A 21,547-nucleotide genomic window follows, 5' to 3' on the forward strand; every position below is an offset into this window, starting at 1 on the left:
ATATATTTCAGATATTTAAGAAAGTAGAGGAAAGCATGATCACAATAAGCAGAGTAATTAAAGGTATAAAAAAGATATACATAAAGCATCTAGAGATAAAACATGTGAAAAATGCAGTGGATGAGGCTAAAATACAGTAGATGATACAGCAGATTAGACACTATAGAAGAATAGGCCATTGAATGTAAACATATAACAAAAACTGTTCAGAACAAAACAAAAGAAGACTGAATGAAAAATTAATAAGGAGCTGGGTGTGGTGGTGCATGCCTGTAATCCCAGTACTCGGGAGGCTGAGGCAGGAGGATTGTCACGAGTTCAAGACCAACCAGAGCTACAAGGTGAGCTCAAGGCCAGCCTAAATGGCACAGTGAGACCCTGCCTCAAAAAGACAAAAAAAAAAAAAAAAAAAAATGAACAAGGCATCAATGAGTTGTGGAACAATATTAAGGGGCCTATCGTACTGTAGTCTCAGCAGAAAGAGATAAAGAAAAACTATCTGCAGAAGTGATTGCAAAAGCTTTCCAAAAACTATAAACACATGCTAAGAAAGGAATTACTTTATCAAGTGGCTACAACAGTCCTAAATGTGTATACCTCTTTTAATAGGTTCAAAGCACATGAAATAAAAGTATGTTGTACAGAAAAAATAGACAAATCCAAAATTATAGCTAGGTTCATCAATACTGTTATCTCAGTAATGATAGAGAAAATATAAGCAGACATTTTTACAATCAACACGACCTAGTTGACTTGTAGAACAAATTACCTGTAAACTCCATTTGAAGTGCACATAGAACATTTGCTCAGAGACACCCTATTCTGGATTAAAACAAGTTTCAATAAATTTAAGAGGCTTGGGGCCTCTTAAATTTATCAAGTAAACTAAATTATTTGCCTAGAATGGATTTAAACTAGAAATTAGTAACAAAAAGAGAGCTGGGAAATCCTCACATTTTTGGATGCTAAATAACACCTTTCTAAAAACACAAGGATCAAAAGAAAATCACAAAGAAAATTAGAAAATACTTCATTTGAGCAATTACTAAAGTATGCAAATCAAAACTTAGAGAATGCCAAGTGTAGTGGTTCATGCCTGTAATTCCAGCATTCAGGAGGCTGAGGCAGGGGGATCACTGCAAGTTGGAGGTCAGCCTGGACTAACTGGCTCATTCGGTACACAGTGAGTTCAAGGCCAGCCAGAACTACAAAGCAAGACCCTGTACCAAAAAAAAAAAAAAAAAAAAAGTTTAGGGCATGCATGCAAAGCAAAACTTAAAGGAAAAATTTTTTAAAGCAGAAAAAAGTTTTCAAATAAATGATCCACCTTAAGAAAATAGAAGGCAAGTTTTAAAAAGAATGATGAATATGATCATCCTGTATACCTAAATTGTACCAATAAACATAATAAAAGATAAATTTAAAAGAATGGCAAATGAAACACAAAGCAAGCAGAAAGGTGAAAAGAATAAATATAAGAACAAAAAAATCAGTGAAATGAAAACACAAAGTCTCAAAGACATTGAGACAGATGTTCACAGGAGTATTAATTATAGCCCCAAACTCAAAGGAACCAAAATGCCCATAACGCTGATGAATGGGGAAACACATCGTTATACAGCCGTACAGTGGAATACGAACAGCAGAAAGGAATGAACTGTGACCCACTTATGCGCACAACCTGGAAACATTCCAAAACCATTACACCAAGTGAAAGAAGTCATACATAAAAGTCCATGAAGTGTATTATTTCATCCACGTGAAACCCTAGAAAGGGTGAAACTCTGGCAACAAAACTGTATTTGTACAGTATTTTCTTTCAAAAAACAGCCAAACGCAAGCAAAAGGTATTGTTGTTTTTCCAGTTCAAGCATGGTAATAGAGAACTGGGAGCCGTGGTCAATATTTTTAAACATATAAACAATCAAAATTATGCTATAGTCACCCAGAGAATGATGTGAATGGTTAATGGAATTTTTGCTATTTGGGGCCAGTGAAATAAGACTATAAAATACTAAGATAATTTGTTATGGTGGCCCCAAAGGCTCTCCAAAAATTAATTCTGCAAATTATATCTGTAGTAGATGCAATATTGGAATAAATTTATAAGGTCATTAAGTCCAGAACTTTGAAGGGTAACCTGTGTTTTGAGAGTTACCTTTTAAAAATAGATAACTTCGATTTTCTGTTCTCTTTTAAATCTTTTTTTCATGAACAGTAACTTTGAACATTCGCTGGGACTTGCCAGTAATACCTGATTTTTAGGTAAAGTACCCAGGTGAGGAATCCAGGGGACCAACAGCCCAACAGCTGCATAGGCAGGGGCTCGTGAACAGAGCTGTCTTAAACTGACCTAAGTGCTCGTGGTGGACGTGGTGACTGCAGGTCTGTTGGCAGAAACATAGGAGAGAAGTTTCAAGCAGCAGATGGGCTGTCAGAGTGTTGGGAGCATTTGCTGGGTGTGTGACCAGAGACGGGCTCCCCAAATGTTCATGGCTGGAGTGTCCTGAGCCTTACACGGGACTCTTCCAGCTTTGCATTATAGACATTTACGTGATAAAGTTTCTGTATCACATCATCTGAACTTAAATTCCAAGATGTCAGTCTTCTGTCCTGTTATTAAAGATGTTTCCATGCATTTCTGAAAAATGCCACCCCGTATGGATGGAAACCTGCCCTAAAGACTGTTCCCAGTCAAGCAGATGTGTATGCTTTGTCTTTGCTTCTGTGTCACCCTATCCTTTTTCCTGGCTCAGTTTTCTGCAAAAGAATGATGAATTTTATCTGTAGTATTACTGGTTTAAAGAAGAAGTTGCTAGGTCTCAAGGGCCCAGAAATAAATTTTGAAGTAAATGCTGAAAGTCCTGATCCTTTTTCCAGAGGACTTCATGTTTTAAAAACATGCAGTACTTTAAAAAGCTAGTGTGAAGCCGCGTGTGGTGGCGCACGCCTGTAATCCCAGCATTTAGGAGGCTGAGGTAGGAGGATCGTTGCGAGTTCAAGACCTGCCTGTGCTACAAATTGAGCTCAAGGCCAGCCTGAAATGCATAGCAAGACCCTGTCTCAAAAATACATGAAAAAAAAAAATAGCTAGTGTGTTCCTTCAAATATTCTGGCAGAAGAGGAGAAAGCAGCTCCGGGATAGGGGGGTCACACTTAGCAGTGCTTGCGTGGCTGCTTCAGGACATCATCTTAAAGTGGATGAAAATTTATTTCACACTCAAACAGGGTGAAATAGTTTTGGTATCAGGCGTGTCATATACCTCCCTCTCAAGGAGCTGAGAGCATGAACACAGATTGATTCCACCTAATTAATCCCTGTGGTAGTCCTTACACCTCTTACTTCAACAAATGTTTGCACAGTGAACCGCTGGGTGCCTAGGCCTATGGGGGATGCTGTGAGGAAAACAAATATACAAGATACCAACATTAACCTGAGCTAACTTGGAGTGTGTTTTGGGCAGACAAGCTAGAAAAGTAAGTAACCACAGAGGAGTATCTGAGACGTACCAGTTGAATGGATTAGAAAGTAGGGACACTGGAGGTTAAAGGGAGGAAAAGATACTTCACTGGAGCTATTTAATCGAGTGGTTTATATGAGCACCACAATCCTCAGAAAGGGGACAAGAGTGTTCCATGTGGCATAAATGTCAAGGAGAATGAGGGCAGTTACTTTCAATGGCTAGGGCATTGCTGTTGACCTTTAAGACTAGGAATTTTAGGAAAGGATGGTACTGGAAGTGAGATTGCTATCACGGGGCAGGTGCATTTGAGCAAACGGAATGGTTGTCACATCCTGCAGGTGTCTGATAATGGAGGAAGTACAACAGAGCCAAAAACAACTGTGGGGTTCCTTTCTTATGAGAAAATTCTTATTTTGAAGGTAGAAACACATAGATTATTAAAGGAGAAAGATTAACTCTTTTTGACAGGTAAAAATTTGTAGAACCCAGTCAGCATAATGTTAAGAAGAACAAGATAATTGATAGTATTTTTGATGAAATAAGCTGGAGTTATTTTTGCATTTTGTGTAAAAACATTACATTAAGAAGCTCAAGCAACACTGTAAATTAATGACTAAAATGAGAAGTTAGAGGAATGGTTAGAAGGTTTTTCATATTTTGTCTCTTGTTCTTTAAAGAACATCTGTGTCCTCTGGTAATAATTTCGTGAGGTTGTTCCTTACCTTCTCAGCAGCACACGGCCATAGTTTGGATCTTGAGCATCCCCAAAGGTCCCTGTGTTGAAAGCTTGGTCCCCAGCCTAGGACTCCATTAGGAGGTCGTAGACCCTGTAGAGGGTGCGGCCCAGGGGGAGGAACTTAAACCATCAGGGGCATTCCCTTGAAGGGACCCCCCACCCTTTATCTTCCTGTCTCTCTCACCTCCCCTACTGCTGTGATGTAAGAAGGTTGCTCTAAGGCACCCACTCCCCTCATGATATACTGCCTCACCACAGCAGACAGCTAGAGTCAACCATGGACTGAAACTACCAAAACCTTGAGCCAAAGTATATCTTCCCTTTCTATAACCTGATCATCTCAGGTATTTGATACAGTAATGGAAAGCTGGCTAACACAAATACCCTTGTAAACTGTAAGAGTTTTTCTGGAGCTCATCTCTGTTTTCACTGCCTGTTAGCAAGGGCTGTGCTGACCATTATTTTAGATCAGTGTTTGAAGAAAGTGAAGAAGAAAGGAAAGACAGGTACCACCCATAGTGGATGCACTTCCTTCTTTCCAGTGCAGTTTTCAGGGGCTCTCCCAGGAATGAATGCAGGTTTTATCTCACTTAATGATAACCAGTGTGTCAACTTCACGCAGACAGCCAGGACACTGAGACATGCTTACACAATATTACACATGCTTTTGCGCGTGACTACTAAACCTTCCAAATGTGTGTGCAGTTATCCCACTGCTTTGCCGTTTGAGTTCCACATGGAGGCCTGTGGCTCCTTCAGAATGAGATGTGTCGAGAGGGATTGTTCTACTTGGTCTCACAGGGGTTGTCCCGTCCTCCTCAGACACAGGTGTGTTTGCAGTGGTGAACAGCCGTTCCCTGTCCTTGCTGGGTAAGCTGACCATCAGTGCCGCCTTCAACATCGTTTACATCTACACCTCTGAGCTCTACCCAACCATCATCAGGTACGCGTCTGCCTGCATCTCCTCCTGGATTTCCTTCTGTCAGCGGGGGTGTGGTTCTCTGTCCCTCTGCTCAGGAGTCAGTGTGCAGCAAGCAGTTGTAACTCACAACCTTTCTGTATTCTGCTCTCCGCCTGTGTGACTGAGGAAACTGTAGTCTAGTAGTGAGCTAAATTCCCCTAGTGCTGTACGCTGGACGTGTCCTATCACCCAAACGGGGCTGGGTGCTGGTTTTTGATTCTTTGCAGAGCTGAGGCTCAAATCCAAGGTCCTGTGCATGCCACACAGCATTCAACCACTGAGCTGCAAACCTCAGGCCATTTTTACTTTGGTGAATTTCATTCATTTAGTCACCTACTTAGTGTTAGACTTACAGCAGACAAGGGAACAAAATCGCTTTTCTCTTTTTTTTTGTTGTTTTTGGTACTGGGAATTGAACTCATGACCTCAGGCTTGCCAAGCAAGCACTTAGGCCGCTGAGCTACATCCCCAGCCCCAAAATCCCTTTGCTCACAGAGCCTCCATTTTAGCACAATATATGCACATATTAAGTGATCATTTCCTATACTAATAGGTAAATATTAAATTTAAATATTAGTTGTTAAAGATGGTTTTAATGAAACAATCTGCCTATCTAAAAAGGAATACATTCCATCCTAAATTGCATAAAAGCAGTTTGGACGCAAACAAAAAACCCAAATTTGAAGGATTGGGGCACAGTTTAAGTTTTTGTAGAACTACCTTTGTGAAATAAGGATCACTCAAAAGGGAGCTTTTGTCTCTCTTATCTGTTCAAGAAAACTAAGGGTTCTTTTTGCCTGTTGATTTATTTATTTATTTATTTATTGTCTTTTTGAGACAAGGTCTGGCTGTGCAGTTCAGGCTGGCCTTGAGCTCACTTTATAGCCCAGGCAAGCCTTGAACTCACAGTGATCCTCCTGCCTCAGCCTCCCCAGTGCTGGCATTAGAGGCGCGGGCCAGCACTGTTAGCCTGCTTATTGATTTAAATCTCTTTCCCAGCAACAGATCACATTGTTTACCCACTTCCTCATTGTTCTTACAATCTCCGTATAAAAAACTAGTATCAGACACATCTGAGAGCAAATGGACATTGTTAACAGTTAGGCTGAGGTAACAGAGTGATGTCTTGCCACCTTATCTAGAAATCATTCCCATTTTCTCTCCTGCCCTCTTACCTCTTCCATACCTACAACCCAATAAAGGTAATGTCCTAGGTTTCCTGATGGTGAATGCACAGTCAAGTCCTACTAATATGCCTGACTTTTTAAAAGCTAATTCATTGGGCTTAAATAAATGGGCAGGCTTTTCAGATCATGAAGCCCTTCCTTCCTGTGGCTGTGTTAATAGACAGTAGATAGTAGACCTGAGACACAAAACTCTGTAAGAATATTTGATAAATACTCAAATGCTGATTTTTGCACAACCCTCTAGAGATGCACTATCCATATGATGGTTACTATGCTCAAGCGCCTATTGAAGTTTAATTAGAATTGGGTAAGTTGGAAATTCAGTTCCTCATGTTCATTTGCCACATTTCAAGTACTCAGTAGACACCTGTACCTCGTAACCCTCCATATTGGGCAGTGTGATTTTAGAACATTTCCGGCATGACCAAGAGCTCTCGTAGGCAGCGCTGTGCTACAGTTTCTTGTGCTTCCACTTGGGCATATTCTATTCTGGGCCCTTTATGCCTCTTCACGGGGTCTTTGAAAGTTCCCCTTACAACTCACTAAGTTTTATTTTACTTTTCGTTCTGCCTTTCAGGAACGTTGGGCTTGGAACTTGTTCCATGTTCTCCCGAGTTGGTGGGATTATTGCTCCCTTCGTCCCCTCACTGGTTGGTTTGTACCTCCTGGTTTTGTTTTTCATGATTCTCTGCTTCAGAAATGCTTTGTTTGAGTAGAAAAAGGTAATGAACAGGTATCTGTTAAGGTAAGCTGACACAGATGTGGACCGTATACCTTTTAGCTGAAGACACAGTACTCCATCGGGATAGACAGCCTGGGATACTTCCACACCAATGGGTCTGATTCTTTGTTTACCTGTATTAATTGGAGAGTCAGCTGATGCCAGAGAAGCAAGCCCCTTTTCTGCCCATTCAGAAGTGAACTATTAAGTGTTTATTAAGCCTCTGCCTCATGCTGGACTTCGTGAGAAGCGCTTTATACATATCACTGTACGTAACGCACGTAGTAATCACGTGAGAAATGCTACAGAAACAGATTAGACATCTTTCCCAAAGCGTACCACTGGGAAAAGAAAACGAGGGAGTACATGCCTGCGTGTGTGTCTGTTCAGATTCACTGGCATTTTCTAAGTTTTGTAGTCCAAGAAAAGGTGAGACACTAAACGACAACCCTGAAACTCTACAGTCTTAAAATGCTCACATCCTATGGAAGAACTCAGCGGCCCCAGGCAAGTCCCTCCTCGCTGTAGTCTGGGACTTCCCAGGCCACGCTTGGGGAAAGGTGACTAGCTTAGGCTGGGGTCGGTGGACCGTTTCTGTAGACAGCGCATCATTACTCAGGCAGCTTAGTTCACCATTTCCTAGTCTGGGATATCTGCGTGGCAGCTGACTCATGTTTTGAGCTGCAGTATAGTTCCTTTTCCTGAGCAGCTCTCCCCATGTCTCAGGCTCAGATTTAGGCCACAAGTGCCCTCTTATAAAAGAGCCATGTGTGCTCCATGTTTCATCTTGCAAAATGTGTGGGATCCTAGACACATATTATTAAAACTCTCCGACTTTGGGTGGCTGTCCTAGGACATGATAACCCTCGGCTCCGTGTCTCCTTTGATTACTGAGAGCTGGGAGAGTGCTGTGTTCCCCTCACTTCTGCAGCACCCGTAGTGCTGGGCAGGGCTTTCATGTAGGAGATAGAGATGAGATGATTCCGTCTTCCTTCTTCCCTGTCCTCCTCCTCGCTCTCCTGTCTCTCCCTGCTCTCTTTTTCTTTTTCTTTTTTTTAAATTTTATTTTAAAGAGAGTAGTAAATGAGAAAAAAGAGCAATAGCAACATACCCGCACCACAAACATAAACAAACCAAAGCAAGAACATTTAAAGTGATGCAGGGTTTCAAGACAAAATAATACAAATTAACAGTGGTTGTTAGATTACATACTGTTATCTTCAACTACATTGCTCAGATTATTGGATGTAAGAATGGGAGATTGTTCAAACTATTAAAGAGAATAACAGGGGCTGGGGATTTAGCTCAGCAGCAAAGTGCCTGCCTGGCAAGCGCAAGGTCGTGAGTTCGGTTCCCGGTACCGGAGAAAAACCAAAAAAAAAAAAAAAGAAAAAAAAAAAAAAAAAAAAAAAAAAAAAAAAAAAGAAGAATAACAATTATTAAATAAAACAGTAGCGATAATAGAGAGATTCACTGGACAAGATGGTAGGAATTCACCGTGGTAGTGGCATTGTACATTGTTACCTTCAAATCAGTTGCTCAGATTCTCTGCTGTCTTTTTCATTCTCACACCCCCTCCCTCCTTCTTTCTCCATCACTTTAAAAAACTAAGGAAAAGTTATTTGAAATAAAGTCCTAATCGGTACCCTCAGAATCTGGGAGGCCAAAGCAGAAGATCGTAAAGTCAGTACCTCCTGTACTGGAGTTCTAGACTTCCATTTCTCTCAGAATGGCCCCAAAGCACCATCCTGCAAGCAGGATGAACTGCAAGCAAGATGTTTCTTTCACTGTCTTGGAACCCATTTGTACTGAAAGAGCATATTAACTTGTCCTGAGAATATCTTTTGGCTCTGTGAAGCAATTGCCATTTTACCTTTATCATTTCAGTTTAAGTAGCTTACAAACTGTGTGTGTGGTAGGGTTTTTTTTTTCTTCCAGAGTTTTTATCCTTCTCATTCCTGGGCTTCTCTGTTATGGTGCCATGGTGTGTGGGATGTTTGGACAGATTCCAGCACTGAGAACTTTAACCTTGCAGAGGTCTCTCATATCCGCTGCAACTGCGAAAGGATTAAAGTTCATTGTCAGCAAATATTTTGGGGTGTCTCTCATGAGAAGAGGGTGTGGAGATCGTTGTTAGAAGCTGCTTCCTTGGAACGGGAGCTGGACACCAGGTTTCCCTGTGGATCTGCCCTGCTCAGAAACAGCTGGGCCTCAGCTCCCATATGCCCACCCCATGTGGGAGATAGCCCGATGCTTCTGCCCGCACTCCAGTGCTGCCTTTGGATTTACTCAGTCCCGTCTCTACATACTTGAAGAATCAGCCCATGATTTCCCATGGTAGTTCTCTATAGTGAAAGAAAAAGTGGTTAACAGCCTATGCTAGTGGGAAGGCACAAACTGGGTAGGAGCTGGGACAGTTCAGTCATGAGACTGTTGAGGTCATCTGATGAGGACACTCACTGACCTTGAATTTTGTTTGTTTCCATTTGCCCCTTCCCTACAGAAATATGTGCAGTGGTCTTTACCCTTCCTTGTGTTTGGAGCCACCGGCCTGACCTCAGGCCTCCTAAGTTTGTTATTGCCAGAAACCCTTAATAGCCCGTTGCTGGAGACACTTGCTGACCTTCAGGTGTACTCCTATCGGAGGCTGGGGGAGGAAGTCGTGTCTTTGCAGACCTTGGATACCCCGCAGGTATGTTGCTGTTCCTCCCATCCATTTGCAGTTTCTGCTTGGATGATGGTAGTTGTTGGAAAAAATGTTTCGGGGGGTTAGATTGAATACAATGGAAAGCAATGGTAGAAATCTAACAGCAGGTGATATTCAGAAAAATAAAAGATGACCAAAGATCCATTACATTTTGAAAACACTTAGGGGCTGCTCCTCAGGGAGGTAGATGTCACAAAAATTCATTTTTCAGTTGAACAGAGAGGTGGTAGTTTTCATCTTAGAAACGTTATGATGTTATCTCTTTTCCCATTTCAGCCTGCAGACAAGGAGCAGACTTTCGGCAGTGAGAGTGAGGAGGAAGAAGAGTTTTATGATGCAGACGAAGAGACCCAAATGATCAAGTGAGGAGCCCCAGCTCCCTGATCAGAACCAAAGGACCATCCTTTATGCCTCTGACCGAGCCAGGTTCTCCCTTGAGTCCTCAAAGAGCTGAGAAAGACAGGTTTGGTGCCAACATACACAGGTGGCACTCAGCATGGAGTGATTTTTGTTGAAGTACGAAGGAAGTTGGAGAAGAGATTTCATCAGAGAAAACATCACTACTTGAGGGACAAGTTCTTAACTTGTCCAGGATTGAAGTTCAGCTCAGAATCCTGACCTCTGGCCACGTAGCTCTGGTCCACATTCCAGGGTGGGAGCCTGATTTGTGTTCACAGATTTAATGACACTGCTTTTCTTTCCTTGTGATCTAGAAGCAGATAAGTAAAACTTATCGCCATTTTAGTGAGATTACCAAAACTGTTCGTAAAATTGAAACTTCATATCATGTGTGACATCTGTCCCCTACCACTTGCTCTTGCTCACGAGGAAATCTTGAAACACAGGTTGGTGTCAACACTTAATTTTACACTGAAGGAAGTATTCTCAGAGACCGTACGGTGTCCCAAGGCCCTCTGGTTTTACCTCAGCTGCTGGCATCAAGTCCTCAGCTGGTTCCCAACCTGCTGGTTGACTTGGAGGCTTTTCCCTTTGGTCCCAGGATGGTAGAGATTGTGTACATGTTCACATGTACATTGATTAAATTATTAATTCACACACACACAAAATTATTAATTCGCTACTAAGAACCAGAACAGTTTACTAGAGGCAGAGGTGTGGCTGTGGCCTGGTAGCTCCCTTTGACCCCTAAATCATGTGATTGCTTCAGTTCCCGATTATAAGCACCTCAGGAAAATTTCCTTCTGAGAGTCTAGTACAGCAATAACTTCAAAATCCCGCACAGTAAACAATAAAGCTTTATAAAGGTAGAGAGCGGTTAAAGGTGACGCGTTGATCACTTGGATGTTAAAAAAAAAGATGCAGTTTTTAATAAAGGGGAAAACAAATTATCTTTGGCGATTTTGGGTTTGTTTTGCTTTCAGTGCTGTACAGGAAGGGACTTGGGGAGCACAGAGAGCTTGTACTCTTGCCCTCCGTCAGCCCCTACCTGGTTAGGAAGAGTGGAAGGCACAGGCATTTCATAGGAAATACTTACTTCTTTCATTAAGTATGATTGTGAATGAATAAAAACCGTATTTAGTCTCTTAAAATCACATGCAGAAAATACGAGTTCTCCATGAAACTTGAATACTGTCTCAGAGAGGAAGTCTAAGCCAGGAGTCAGCAAGCTTGGGAAGCATTGTTTGAGGTCATTTTCCAGTGAAGAAAATGTCTGTGTTTTCAAAATCTCCATTTCTGATAAGCTCTTGGAGAAAGAGAAATTGTATGAGAGGTAAAGAGAAGGTGTCACGTGGCTGCTTCTGGAAATCTTAGGGGTGCCTCTGCTAATTGGCTCCATACACTGCTCTGTTCTCTTCTGTATTGATGTCTGGTTTGCACTACATCTATGGTACCTTGGTATTTGTTACAATATGTTTACGTCCTTTTGGCCCTTGATGATGTGATGGCTGTTCAGAAACAGGAGGCATCTCAGCTACTCCGTTTCTCCTTGCTGTGCCCAAAGTTCTGGCCCAGACACAGTAAGGACCTACGAAATATTACTGTTTTCACCACCAAGGAAATGGTGACACCCCTTCAGCTACCATTTTTTAAAATCCCACACAGATCTAACCCACATCCCAAACTGTGAAATTCTCTTTATTTTTCTCTGGAAAATGGAGATCTCTCCACCACTGGAAGAGGAAGAAAGAACTTGCAGAGACACTTAAAAGTTTTTGTTAAATGGTCAAATATTTAAAATAAAATGATGAACTAACGTATGTATAATTTTTGGTTGTGTGGAACTGTCTTTTCATAATAATAGAAATACAACCCAAAATTTGGAAACTAGAAGTTAGAAAATGGGGGCTTGGGATTTAGCTGAGCGGCACAGCGCCTGCCTGGCAAGTGCAAGGTCGTGAGTTCTATTCCCGGTTCCGGAAAACAAAAACAAAAACAAACAAAAAAAAAAAAAATAGAAGTTAGAAAATGTGTCACCTGTAGACTCAGCATAATACCGGACAACTGGTATTATGGCTTCCCTCTGTGTGAAGAGTAATTGAGAATCTGTCTCTCCTTGACATTGGGTTCCCGCTGCCTTGGGCGAGGGTTCAGCTGATTCTGTCCCTGGGTTTCTTCTTTTCCTGTCTAGGCAGTAGAATAAAGGACAGAGGAATCCACAGATGGAATATGTGTTGTTTAATAAGTCAAATGCTGATACCAGGTGTATCATTAAATTTTGTTTCTTCCAAATAGCCCGTTACCAAAGTTTAATAATTGTTATTCTTTATTACCACTGCTTTTATAAAAACATTTTTTTCCATTGATAATAACTATGGTAGAGAATGTGCACATATGCATATGTGCACTGATTAAATTATTAAAAAACTTGCCAGGTGTGGTGGTGCTCTCCTGTAGTCCCAGCATTTGGAAGGCTGACAGGAGGATCACTGCAAGTTTCGTGCAGCCTATGCTATATTGTGAGTTCAAAGCCACCCTGGACTACATAGTGAGACCCTGTCTCAAAAAAAACACAAAAAAGTAAAAATATTAAAATAAATAATTAGAAAAAGTTTAATTAGTGGTAACATACTTTGTGCAGATGACTTGTAAAAAGTATGCTGTTGGACTCTTTCATTTTATTCAGGATAAATTTCTTTTCTCTTAAAAAGCACCAGGAGAAGGTAAGACAAATAAAAAATTCCAAGGCTTCCATGATCTTATTACCAGTGCATCCAGAATCTTCGCACTGCGTGCCACTGCATGGTGTGTTGAAAGAAACTGTGTTGCAGTTTCCTGGTTTTATGAGTTAAAACCATGGCCTATTGAAAAGCTGATGGGTATACTAGAGATAGAGATACAGACAGTCGTTAACACTTAAACATGAACAAATAAACACAACAAATAAAATGAAAATTTCTGGGGTACAGCTTAAATGACTATAACCTGAACAAACATTTTTATGGTGAACATTGGTGAAGATATTTTTACTGGATGATTTATATTCTTAAAGATATATTGAAATAATTGTCATTATTTTCTTTCTTTCTTTCTTTCTTTCTTTCTTTCTTTCTTTCTTTCTTCCTTCCTTCCTTCCTTCCTTCCTTCCTTCCTTCCTTCTTTCCTTCCTTCCTTCCTTTCTTCCTTTCTTCCTTCCTTCCTTCCTTCCTTCCTTTCTTCCTTTCTTTCTTTCTTTTCTTTCTTGTCTTTTTGAGACAGGGTCTCACTATGCAGTTCAGGTTGACCTTGAGCTCACTTTGTAGCCCAGGTTGGCCTCAAACTCACAACAATCCTCCTGCCTCAGCCTCCTGAGTACTGGAATTAGAGGTGTACTCCACCACACCCAGCTAATTGTCATTATTATATCAGAATTAAAATACCACTTTTCAGTAAGACTTATTTTTCATACAGAGTTTTGATCATTGGTCCTTAAATTGTAAACATATTTGGAAAAATTAAATTTTTCTAAACTAAATGACATGCAGGTATTTCGGATTCTTATGAATTTAATAAAGAATCACAAAACATAGGCCTTTTATCTTGTTCTTACAAAATGTGTTGAGATACACATCTGTGAGATATACATCTTTGAGATATGCATCTTTGACAAATACAATACCTACTAGAAATTATAGGTGATGTGTGGGACAGTATTTAAAGCAAACTGGATATAAAAACATTTTTAGAAAGAGAAAAATGCAAAGATGATACACTGTGGGAAATCCATCAGTGTAGTACATCGAAGAAGGACCTTCTGGTTACCTCAGTAGATGCATGAATATTGTGTGACAAAATTCAAAATTTATTCACAATAAAAGCTACTGCCATGTGAAAAAAACAGGAAATTTCCTTAGCAAAGTAAAGGATGTTGAGGTAGATGTGCTGAATTAGCACACAGTAACCCTTCTTGGTACCTGAACCTTGAGACTTTCTTGATCTGGACTCGTAATTCATTTTCTTTCTTTCTCTGTCTCTATGTGTCTTTCTGTCCATATAAGTGTGTGTATATATATATATAAAACAATTGAACATGTATATATAAAACATATAAACATGTATATAAATATATAAATATGTATTATAAAATATATATAATGTGTGCATAGCTTTATGAATCAGTAGTTATTCTTGCTAAGCATACTGACAGCACAATCTGCTCCATTTTATTTTTAACGCCATTCTTTACCTACTAGGTGATTGCATGACCTATAATCCATAGTTTGAAACTTACTGTTCTGTTTTTTATTCTTGTATCACAAAAGCTTTAAACCTACAAATGTACATTTCCTTTTTTTTTGGCCTTTTTGAGACAGGGTCTCACTGTGCAGTTCAGGCTGGTCTTGAGCTCACTTTGTAGCCCAAGCTGGTCTCAAACTGGCAACAATCCCCCTGCCACAGCCTCCCGAGTGCTGGGATTACAGGCATGCACCACCACAGCCGGCTATTGTACATTTCCTGAACTGCCTTGCAGGTGGGTTTCTTGATGCAGTTTAGTTTCAGTTGGATGCGGATGAAGTTTGAAATGTGGAAGTAAGGGAGAAGCTGTTGTTTTTCTTGTTTTTTGTTTTGTTTTCTGTTGGGATTCACAGCAGAGGAGTCTTTGGTGTCTCTGTGGAAGTACTGTATTAGCAGAGATGTTGACAGGTAGGGACAATATTAATTAAAACTTTAACAAAAATTTTTTGCATGGAACTTCTAATAATAATTCTAGTATTCACATGCAGAATTAAATATTTACAAATATTAAGACTATCTTAGAAGAGCAAACAGAAGGAACAAAACTTCCCAGAGACCAAAACGTAGGAGGCTGTAGTTTTGGTCAGCAGTAGACAAGAGATCAGTAGAACAGTTCAGGCCAGAAACAGACCAAGCGCATACACAATTTGGCCTTTATAAAAGATGGCCTGATGACAGGGAAAGAAAACTATCTGATTATTTATATGGGAAAAGTTGGATTTCCATGTCTAAGAAAATAAAATTGTCTTTTTCTTTCTTTTTTTTTTTTCTTTTTTTTGTTTTTTTTTTTGAGACGGGGTCTTGTTATGCAGTGCAGGCTGACCTTGAGCTCACTTTGTAGCCCAGGCTGGTCTGGAACTCACAATGATCCTCCTGCCTCAGCCTCCCAAGTGCTGGGATTACAGGCGTGTGCCACCACGCCCAACTAAAATTGTCTTTCTTATCACCATAACAAAACAAAACAAAAACTCCAGATAGACTGAAGACTTAAATGAAAAAAGCAAACCCTTAAAACTATTAGGAAGTAATAGGAGAATGTTCTTATAGCCTTGGGAAACAAATGGATATCTCAGATAAGAAGTGCAGAATCACACATCATTTTTGAAAAAGCTATATTGACTGTATCTAACTGTAAAACCTTTTTCTGCATTCCTGGTTACACCACAGAGTTAAAGAAAAGCAGTAAATTAAGGGAAAAAAATATGTGACTCCTATGGGACAAGGGTTAATATCCAGAATATATCTTTCCTCCAAATAAAATTTTCAAAAGGCTGAGGATGTAGTCAGTGGTAGAGCACTTGCCCAGCATGTTCAAGGCCCTACATTCAATCCTCATTACTTAAAAAAAGAAAAGAACAAAACGGTGTTTGCTCTGTTAGAAAAATAGCTGCAGAACACATAGTTGGAAAATGCCAATAAAATGAACTTTTCATTAAAAAGCACTCCCAAGGGCTTTCCTTGTTTTCATAGGTAACAGGGTGTGGTATTTGTTTCCTATTGTTGCTGTAATAAATTACCAAAAACTTAGTGATTTGGACAAGATGAATTTATTCAGTGATGTTTCTAAAAGGTCAGACCACAAAACAAGAATTAAGGGGCTTATGATGCCCTCAAAATGAAGATGTCAGCAAGGCAGATTTCCAGGTTCTCCAGGGTAAGGTAAATGTCATTCTTCGCCTCACGCAGCTCCTGGGGATGTAGTGTTCCTAGGTCCTATTTGCTCTGACATCACCTAGCCTGCTGCCCACTCTGATCATGTGTCTTCCTTTTAGCCGAACCCTTGTGATGGCCTCACGCACATAGTGAAGGCCAATCTTCCCCCGGAAGATTTCACCTCCATCACATCTGCAGCGTACCTTTGGCAACGAAAAGTAGCATTCATAGGTTCTAGGGATTCCTAGTGTGGATAACTTGGGAGCCGTTTTCTATCACATGTGTCTTAAAGTGTGTAAGTAGCAGAACCTGATGAAGAGAACCTGACCTCAATCTACACTGTTAATTGAACGGAGAAATTTAATCAAGCCACACCTACACCATTGGTGATAGCCCCAAATTTGCATTTACTACTGATCTTATCACTCTACCATATTTAGCCAAGCCTGCGGTCTCCCACTCAGGTCTATTACTGCCTATTGTTAGAAAGATGAAGCTGCTTACAAAAGAATTTGAACCTAATACATGTCTTTCTTTCTAAATTTTATTTATTTATTTATTATTTATTTTTTGGTGATGGGGATTGATCTCAGTGTCTCACCCATGCTAAGCACATGCTCTACCACAGAGCTATACCCCAAACTCTTTGGTTATATATTGATTGTCAGCAGTTGCCTTATCAAAATAAGTTCTGTTTTTAACCTGTATCTTGTTATTGTCTCCTAAGACATCCTATATTTTTTCATAAGAGTACTTTCTAATTTAATAAACAGTGATGTCTATATTACTAGACCATAAGCTCTGTGAAGACAGGATGCATGCCTTTAATTCTCCCACTGTATTCTGGCCCGGACCACTGTGTCCAGCTGTGATAGCAAGCATATTTGAAGGAATTCACGAATCTCTCATTGCTCTTTCATATGAGCTCCATAGCTATGTTCAGCGTAACAGCAAATGAGGTCTGTGTCTTAGTCATCTTAGTAACCCTGAGGACCGACATAGTATTTGAAATGTAGTAGGCACTTACTCAGTTTTTAAACGAGTGATTGTTCAGATACAAGACACTGGTTAGCTGGTCTGCCAAGCAGTGTACTCAAAAGGGATGTTCTCCAAAATCACTTTGAGAAAAAGTCTCTAGATAATTTATCTCTCAGAAAGTTGCTTATAGACAACATTCTACCTTATTCTTCTCTTTATGCCATCTTACCATTTTGTCCAAGGGTAAGTTAGGATGGGAATATATTTGGAAGAGAAATGTTCTTTTTAAACAAGGATTGGTTGTTAAATAATAATCTTGCCTACATCTTTACAGACTTACTACCACAGTACCCTTCAGCCTCTTGATTATAGAATAAATAAATTTGTTATGTATGTTTTTTAAACTGACATCTCCTTGCCCCCAGCGAAAGGCAATCTCTGCCCTTGTGAAGGTATTCTTTGTAGGAGTTTTGGCACAGTCATCAATGTTGTAATATTCATGTTTCTTAAAATAATCTAATGAAAATAAGTTCAGAAATGCTATCAGTTTTGCTCCTGGCATTTACTGATCGATGCAGTAAGAAAAAAAAAATCATTATGTGTTAAATCAATGTTTAGATTTTTCTGTTTGTTGGGTCTCAAAAGCTGATTGTTGTAGGTTAACTAAAATACAAGTCACTTTTGATTTGTCAGAGGAATGAAAATGTACCTGAAAACAGCTGAAAATGAAGCCTAAGGGGAAAATTGATAGGTTGGTTGTGCTTCTTCATCCTGCCTCACTCCAGAAAAAAAAGTGTTTATTTGTTGATAAGTCGGTTGTAAAACACCACCAAACCCAGAAAGTGCAGTCAGATGCCACTGGGCTATTGAATTCCATGGCTGTTGACTCAGTAAGATCATAGGTGAGATACAACATAGCAGATCTACTTTCACAGGGGGGAGTTTACGATTCTCTCCATCTGGTCCACCAGAAGAGGTCAAGACTCGATAAGGAATCCCTGATAAGGAGAAGAGTATCAGGAGAAAGGCCGGGGACCTGGGCAGTGGCAGAGAATGGTAGGGGGAAAAAGTCATCTAAGAATTAATATTATTTTGGTTATGTGCAGTAAGTATTACAATGAGTTAAACAGAGAAATAGAGTTATTACTTGATTAGTTGACAAAGGTATTGTGAAACCCAGAGGAGAAGGAGCCTGCTGAGGATTTGCATATCTTATTTCTCTTAAGCATTTCAAACAGATTCAGAGTTTGAGGCTTATCCCTAGGTAGATATGCATAACAGATCAAGGAATGTCTTCAAATAGTCTTTAGTATTCAAAACATTTATTCCAGGGCAAAATTACATTTATTTATTTTTCAGTTATTTTGAGTTCCTATTATGTGTCAGGTCTTATTCTGTGTGGTGAATTAAGAGAGATAATATGCCTTATTTTTCCGTTGGGATTGTTTTTCCTTTTCCTCTGTTTAATGATGGTAATGAGCAGAAGAACAGAGATGCACTGGGTACTGAGCACCATGTCACCATGTGTCTTGGTTACTTTTCTCTCATTGCTGAGACAAAATACCTGACACTCAGAATTAAGGAAGGAAAGGTTTATTTAGCTTACAGTTTGTTCAGGTTTCAGTCGGTACTTGTCTGGCTCCAAGGCAGAGTGGCACATGGCAGAGGGCAATAGTTCATGGCGGCAAAAAACTGCAAAAGCAACAAGAACAAAAGGGGGGAGCAGCCCGCAAGTAGCCTCTTTCCGTCCATTACATTATATGCAAAAAAACCTGCCCTGGGGCAGGGGTAGCACTCACAGCCATTAATCAATCATAAACTCTAGAAGCCTGTCCCAGGACTGCATGAGGTTTGGGGGACACGCAGACACAAACCACAACACCGTGGCAGGTACATCCCATGGTTATGAGGTGTAGTTCTCACAGCTCTATCAGGTAGGTTTATAATCCCTTCACAGCGGATGAAAACAGTGAAGCTAAGAGACACTAAACTTGCTGAGAGTCACAGCTAGTAAGTGGCAGCACTAGGTCTAGATCCCATTTTTCATTCATCAGGATCTGTGTGCTTTTTTTTTTAGGATCTGTGTGCTTAATGGCCCCTTCTGCCTTGCCTCTTGGGAAAAAGAGTTAATTATAGAAAATGAGAAGGCTGGACCCTTCAGTTTTAAAAAAAATGAGTCCTACTACCCCCTGGCTTTTAAGACAAGGAAAGCCCTTTGAGAAGAACGGGAATGCGTGAGTCTTCACACCCCCAGGGTGCCCTTTGGGATTCTTCCCACTATTTGCTTTGAGGAAACTATTCACCTGCCATTCCACCAGGGACATTCAAGAAGGCCTTCCCGAGGGCCAGCTGTGTGCCAGGCACTGTTGTGGGCAGCAACTGTCACAGGTCAGTGAGGGTATCCAGGCCAGAGTCTTTGACCTGAATGAGAATTTTTTCTTTTTTTCTTTTTTTAATGTTTTTTTGGTACTGGGAATTAAACTCAGGGCCTTACACTTGCCAGGCAGGCACTGTGCCACTGAGCTATATCCCTGGCCCCTGAATGAGATTTTGAAGGAAGGGAATGGGGAAGACTAGCCAGAGGGATCTGAAGAACCTCAAAGATGAAAGATCATGGTGAAATTAGAACCTCAGCTATCCGAGTTAGGTGAACTGGCTGGTGGAAGAAATGTATTTGCTTTCAAGAAAGAGTGCTTTGAGACATGAGATTTTAGACCGAAGCTGCTACAAAGGATTTCGAGGAAGTCTAAGTCACATAACTTCTAAGCTATCTCTCATCCCATGCTTTGATTATACCACTGACTAAACTCTGTTACTGAGGGAGGGGTGCTATCAGGGAAGAGATATAAACTTTTCCTCTGGCAAAGATCACTTCCCTTATCAATCAGCCACATTTCAAGGCCTGGGGCAAATAGCTAGGGCTTCCCAATCGCCACCCTTTTTTCTTTTATTTCCTACTTTTTCTTCTATTCATTAAGTTTCCTTATTTGATGCTCAATAATTTTTAGCTTTGGAGTATCAAAGCAATCTGAGTACCCTCTGAAGATCTTATAATTAAAATCATGTAAATAATGGTTTTAGAATCAGGGTGATATCCTCATTTCTTTCATCTCTAATATAAAATGTCTATAATACCATCTGTATTATGAATCTGTTTTGATAATAACTAAGTAGTATGTTAGTAAAATCCCAACTGTGAGTAAGGCTTCAGTAATTATACTACTTAAGAAAGAACTGTCAAAAAAAATTTTTTAAAAAAGCTTTAATACACACATTTTAAAAACTGAGTTTTGGGGGGCCTGTATGCAGTGGTGTAAATCTATAGTCTTAGCTACTTGAGAAGCTGAGGCAGATGATTACTTGAGCCCAGGAGTTCAAGGCCAGTATGGGCAACATACAGAGGCACCATCTAAAAAAAATAAAGGGGTTGGGGGATGGATCTTGGCAATAGCGTGCTCTCTCAGCATGTGTAACCCTGGGTTTAATCTACAGCACACACACTAATAATAAGATAAAATAATTTTAAAGTTTTTGTAAAGTTATCTCTTAACGGTGCTGTGTTTTCCAAAAGTGAAATTAATGTAAAGTGTTTCAATAAAACATATTTTCACTTGATTTCTTCATTTGTCAACTAATGTTGGCATTATGTTTGCCAACATAATGCCAACATAATGTCAGGAATTATGACTTTTATAAGATCCTTTCCCAGCCTGGCCTGTGGGACAAGTCTGTAATCACAAAACTCTGGGAAGCTGAGGCAGGAGGATCATAAATCCAAGCTTACTTGGAGAGATCCTACCTCAAAATAAAATAAAATATAAAATTAAAATAAAATGCTGGAGAGTGTAACTCAGTGCAAGGCCCTGCCTGGATTCAAGCCATATAATCACACCAAAAAAAAAAAAAAAAAAAAATTCTTCCTTTTGTTGTCTTGAAGACCTATCTTTTCTGTAGAGGAATGTGGGTAAACTACCTTTGCACCTAGGAGGCAGTAACATTCCTTCCCACTGTTCTAAGGAATCTGGAGTTTGAGGAATACTTGTGGGAGGGGTGGAAGGATTGTATGAAAATCCTTTGCCCGGGAGACAGACCTGTTGTTGCCTCTGGACCAGGGTGGAGGGTAGGTAAGTGTGGGAGCCAGGTGGTACCTGGGGGCTGTGCCCTGGTGGTGATGGTGTGCATGTGAATGTGTGTGAGTGTGTGCATGTGTGCGTGTGTGCGAGCATGTGTGTGTGTGTGTGGGGGGGGGGTGCTCAGCCTTAGCTAGAGCTCCACAAGGAAGTGGGGAGGAAGGCAGGAGAACTGGCTGCCTGATGCTCCAGAGAAAGATTTTTGCAAACTCTGGTTGCAGCTGTGCTCAGGAATTGCCACCTCTGGTTAAATTATGGAAACCCAGGGGAGCTCTAGGGTAATAAACAGAAAGGAAATTCTTTTTTTCTTTTCTTTTCTTTTTTTTTTTTTTTTTT

The 21,547-nt window shown here is 40.3% G+C and overlaps 1 protein-coding gene across 1 annotated transcript in view; it reads left to right on the plus strand.

Annotated features, from left to right (window-relative positions):
• Nucleotides 1-12,002, plus strand: part of Slc22a15 (solute carrier family 22, member 15) — a gene marked incomplete at its 5' end in the record, with an annotated part of 76,581 nt that extends 64,579 nt beyond the window's left edge. Inside the window, 4 exon segments of the mRNA XM_005389035.2 lie at nucleotides 5,023-5,143; nucleotides 6,926-6,998; nucleotides 9,573-9,761; nucleotides 10,053-12,002. Coding sequence (XP_005389092.1) covers nucleotides 5,023-5,143; nucleotides 6,926-6,998; nucleotides 9,573-9,761; nucleotides 10,053-10,142 — 473 coding nt within the window. The 3' untranslated portion in view covers nucleotides 10,143-12,002.
• Between the last annotated feature and the right edge of the window lie 9,545 nt (nucleotides 12,003-21,547).

Source organism: Chinchilla lanigera, unplaced genomic scaffold, assembly GCF_000276665.1.
Source record: "Chinchilla lanigera isolate Chin_1 unplaced genomic scaffold, ChiLan1.0 scaffold00034, whole genome shotgun sequence".
In the NCBI taxonomy this organism is placed as follows: domain Eukaryota; kingdom Metazoa; phylum Chordata; class Mammalia; order Rodentia; family Chinchillidae; genus Chinchilla; species Chinchilla lanigera.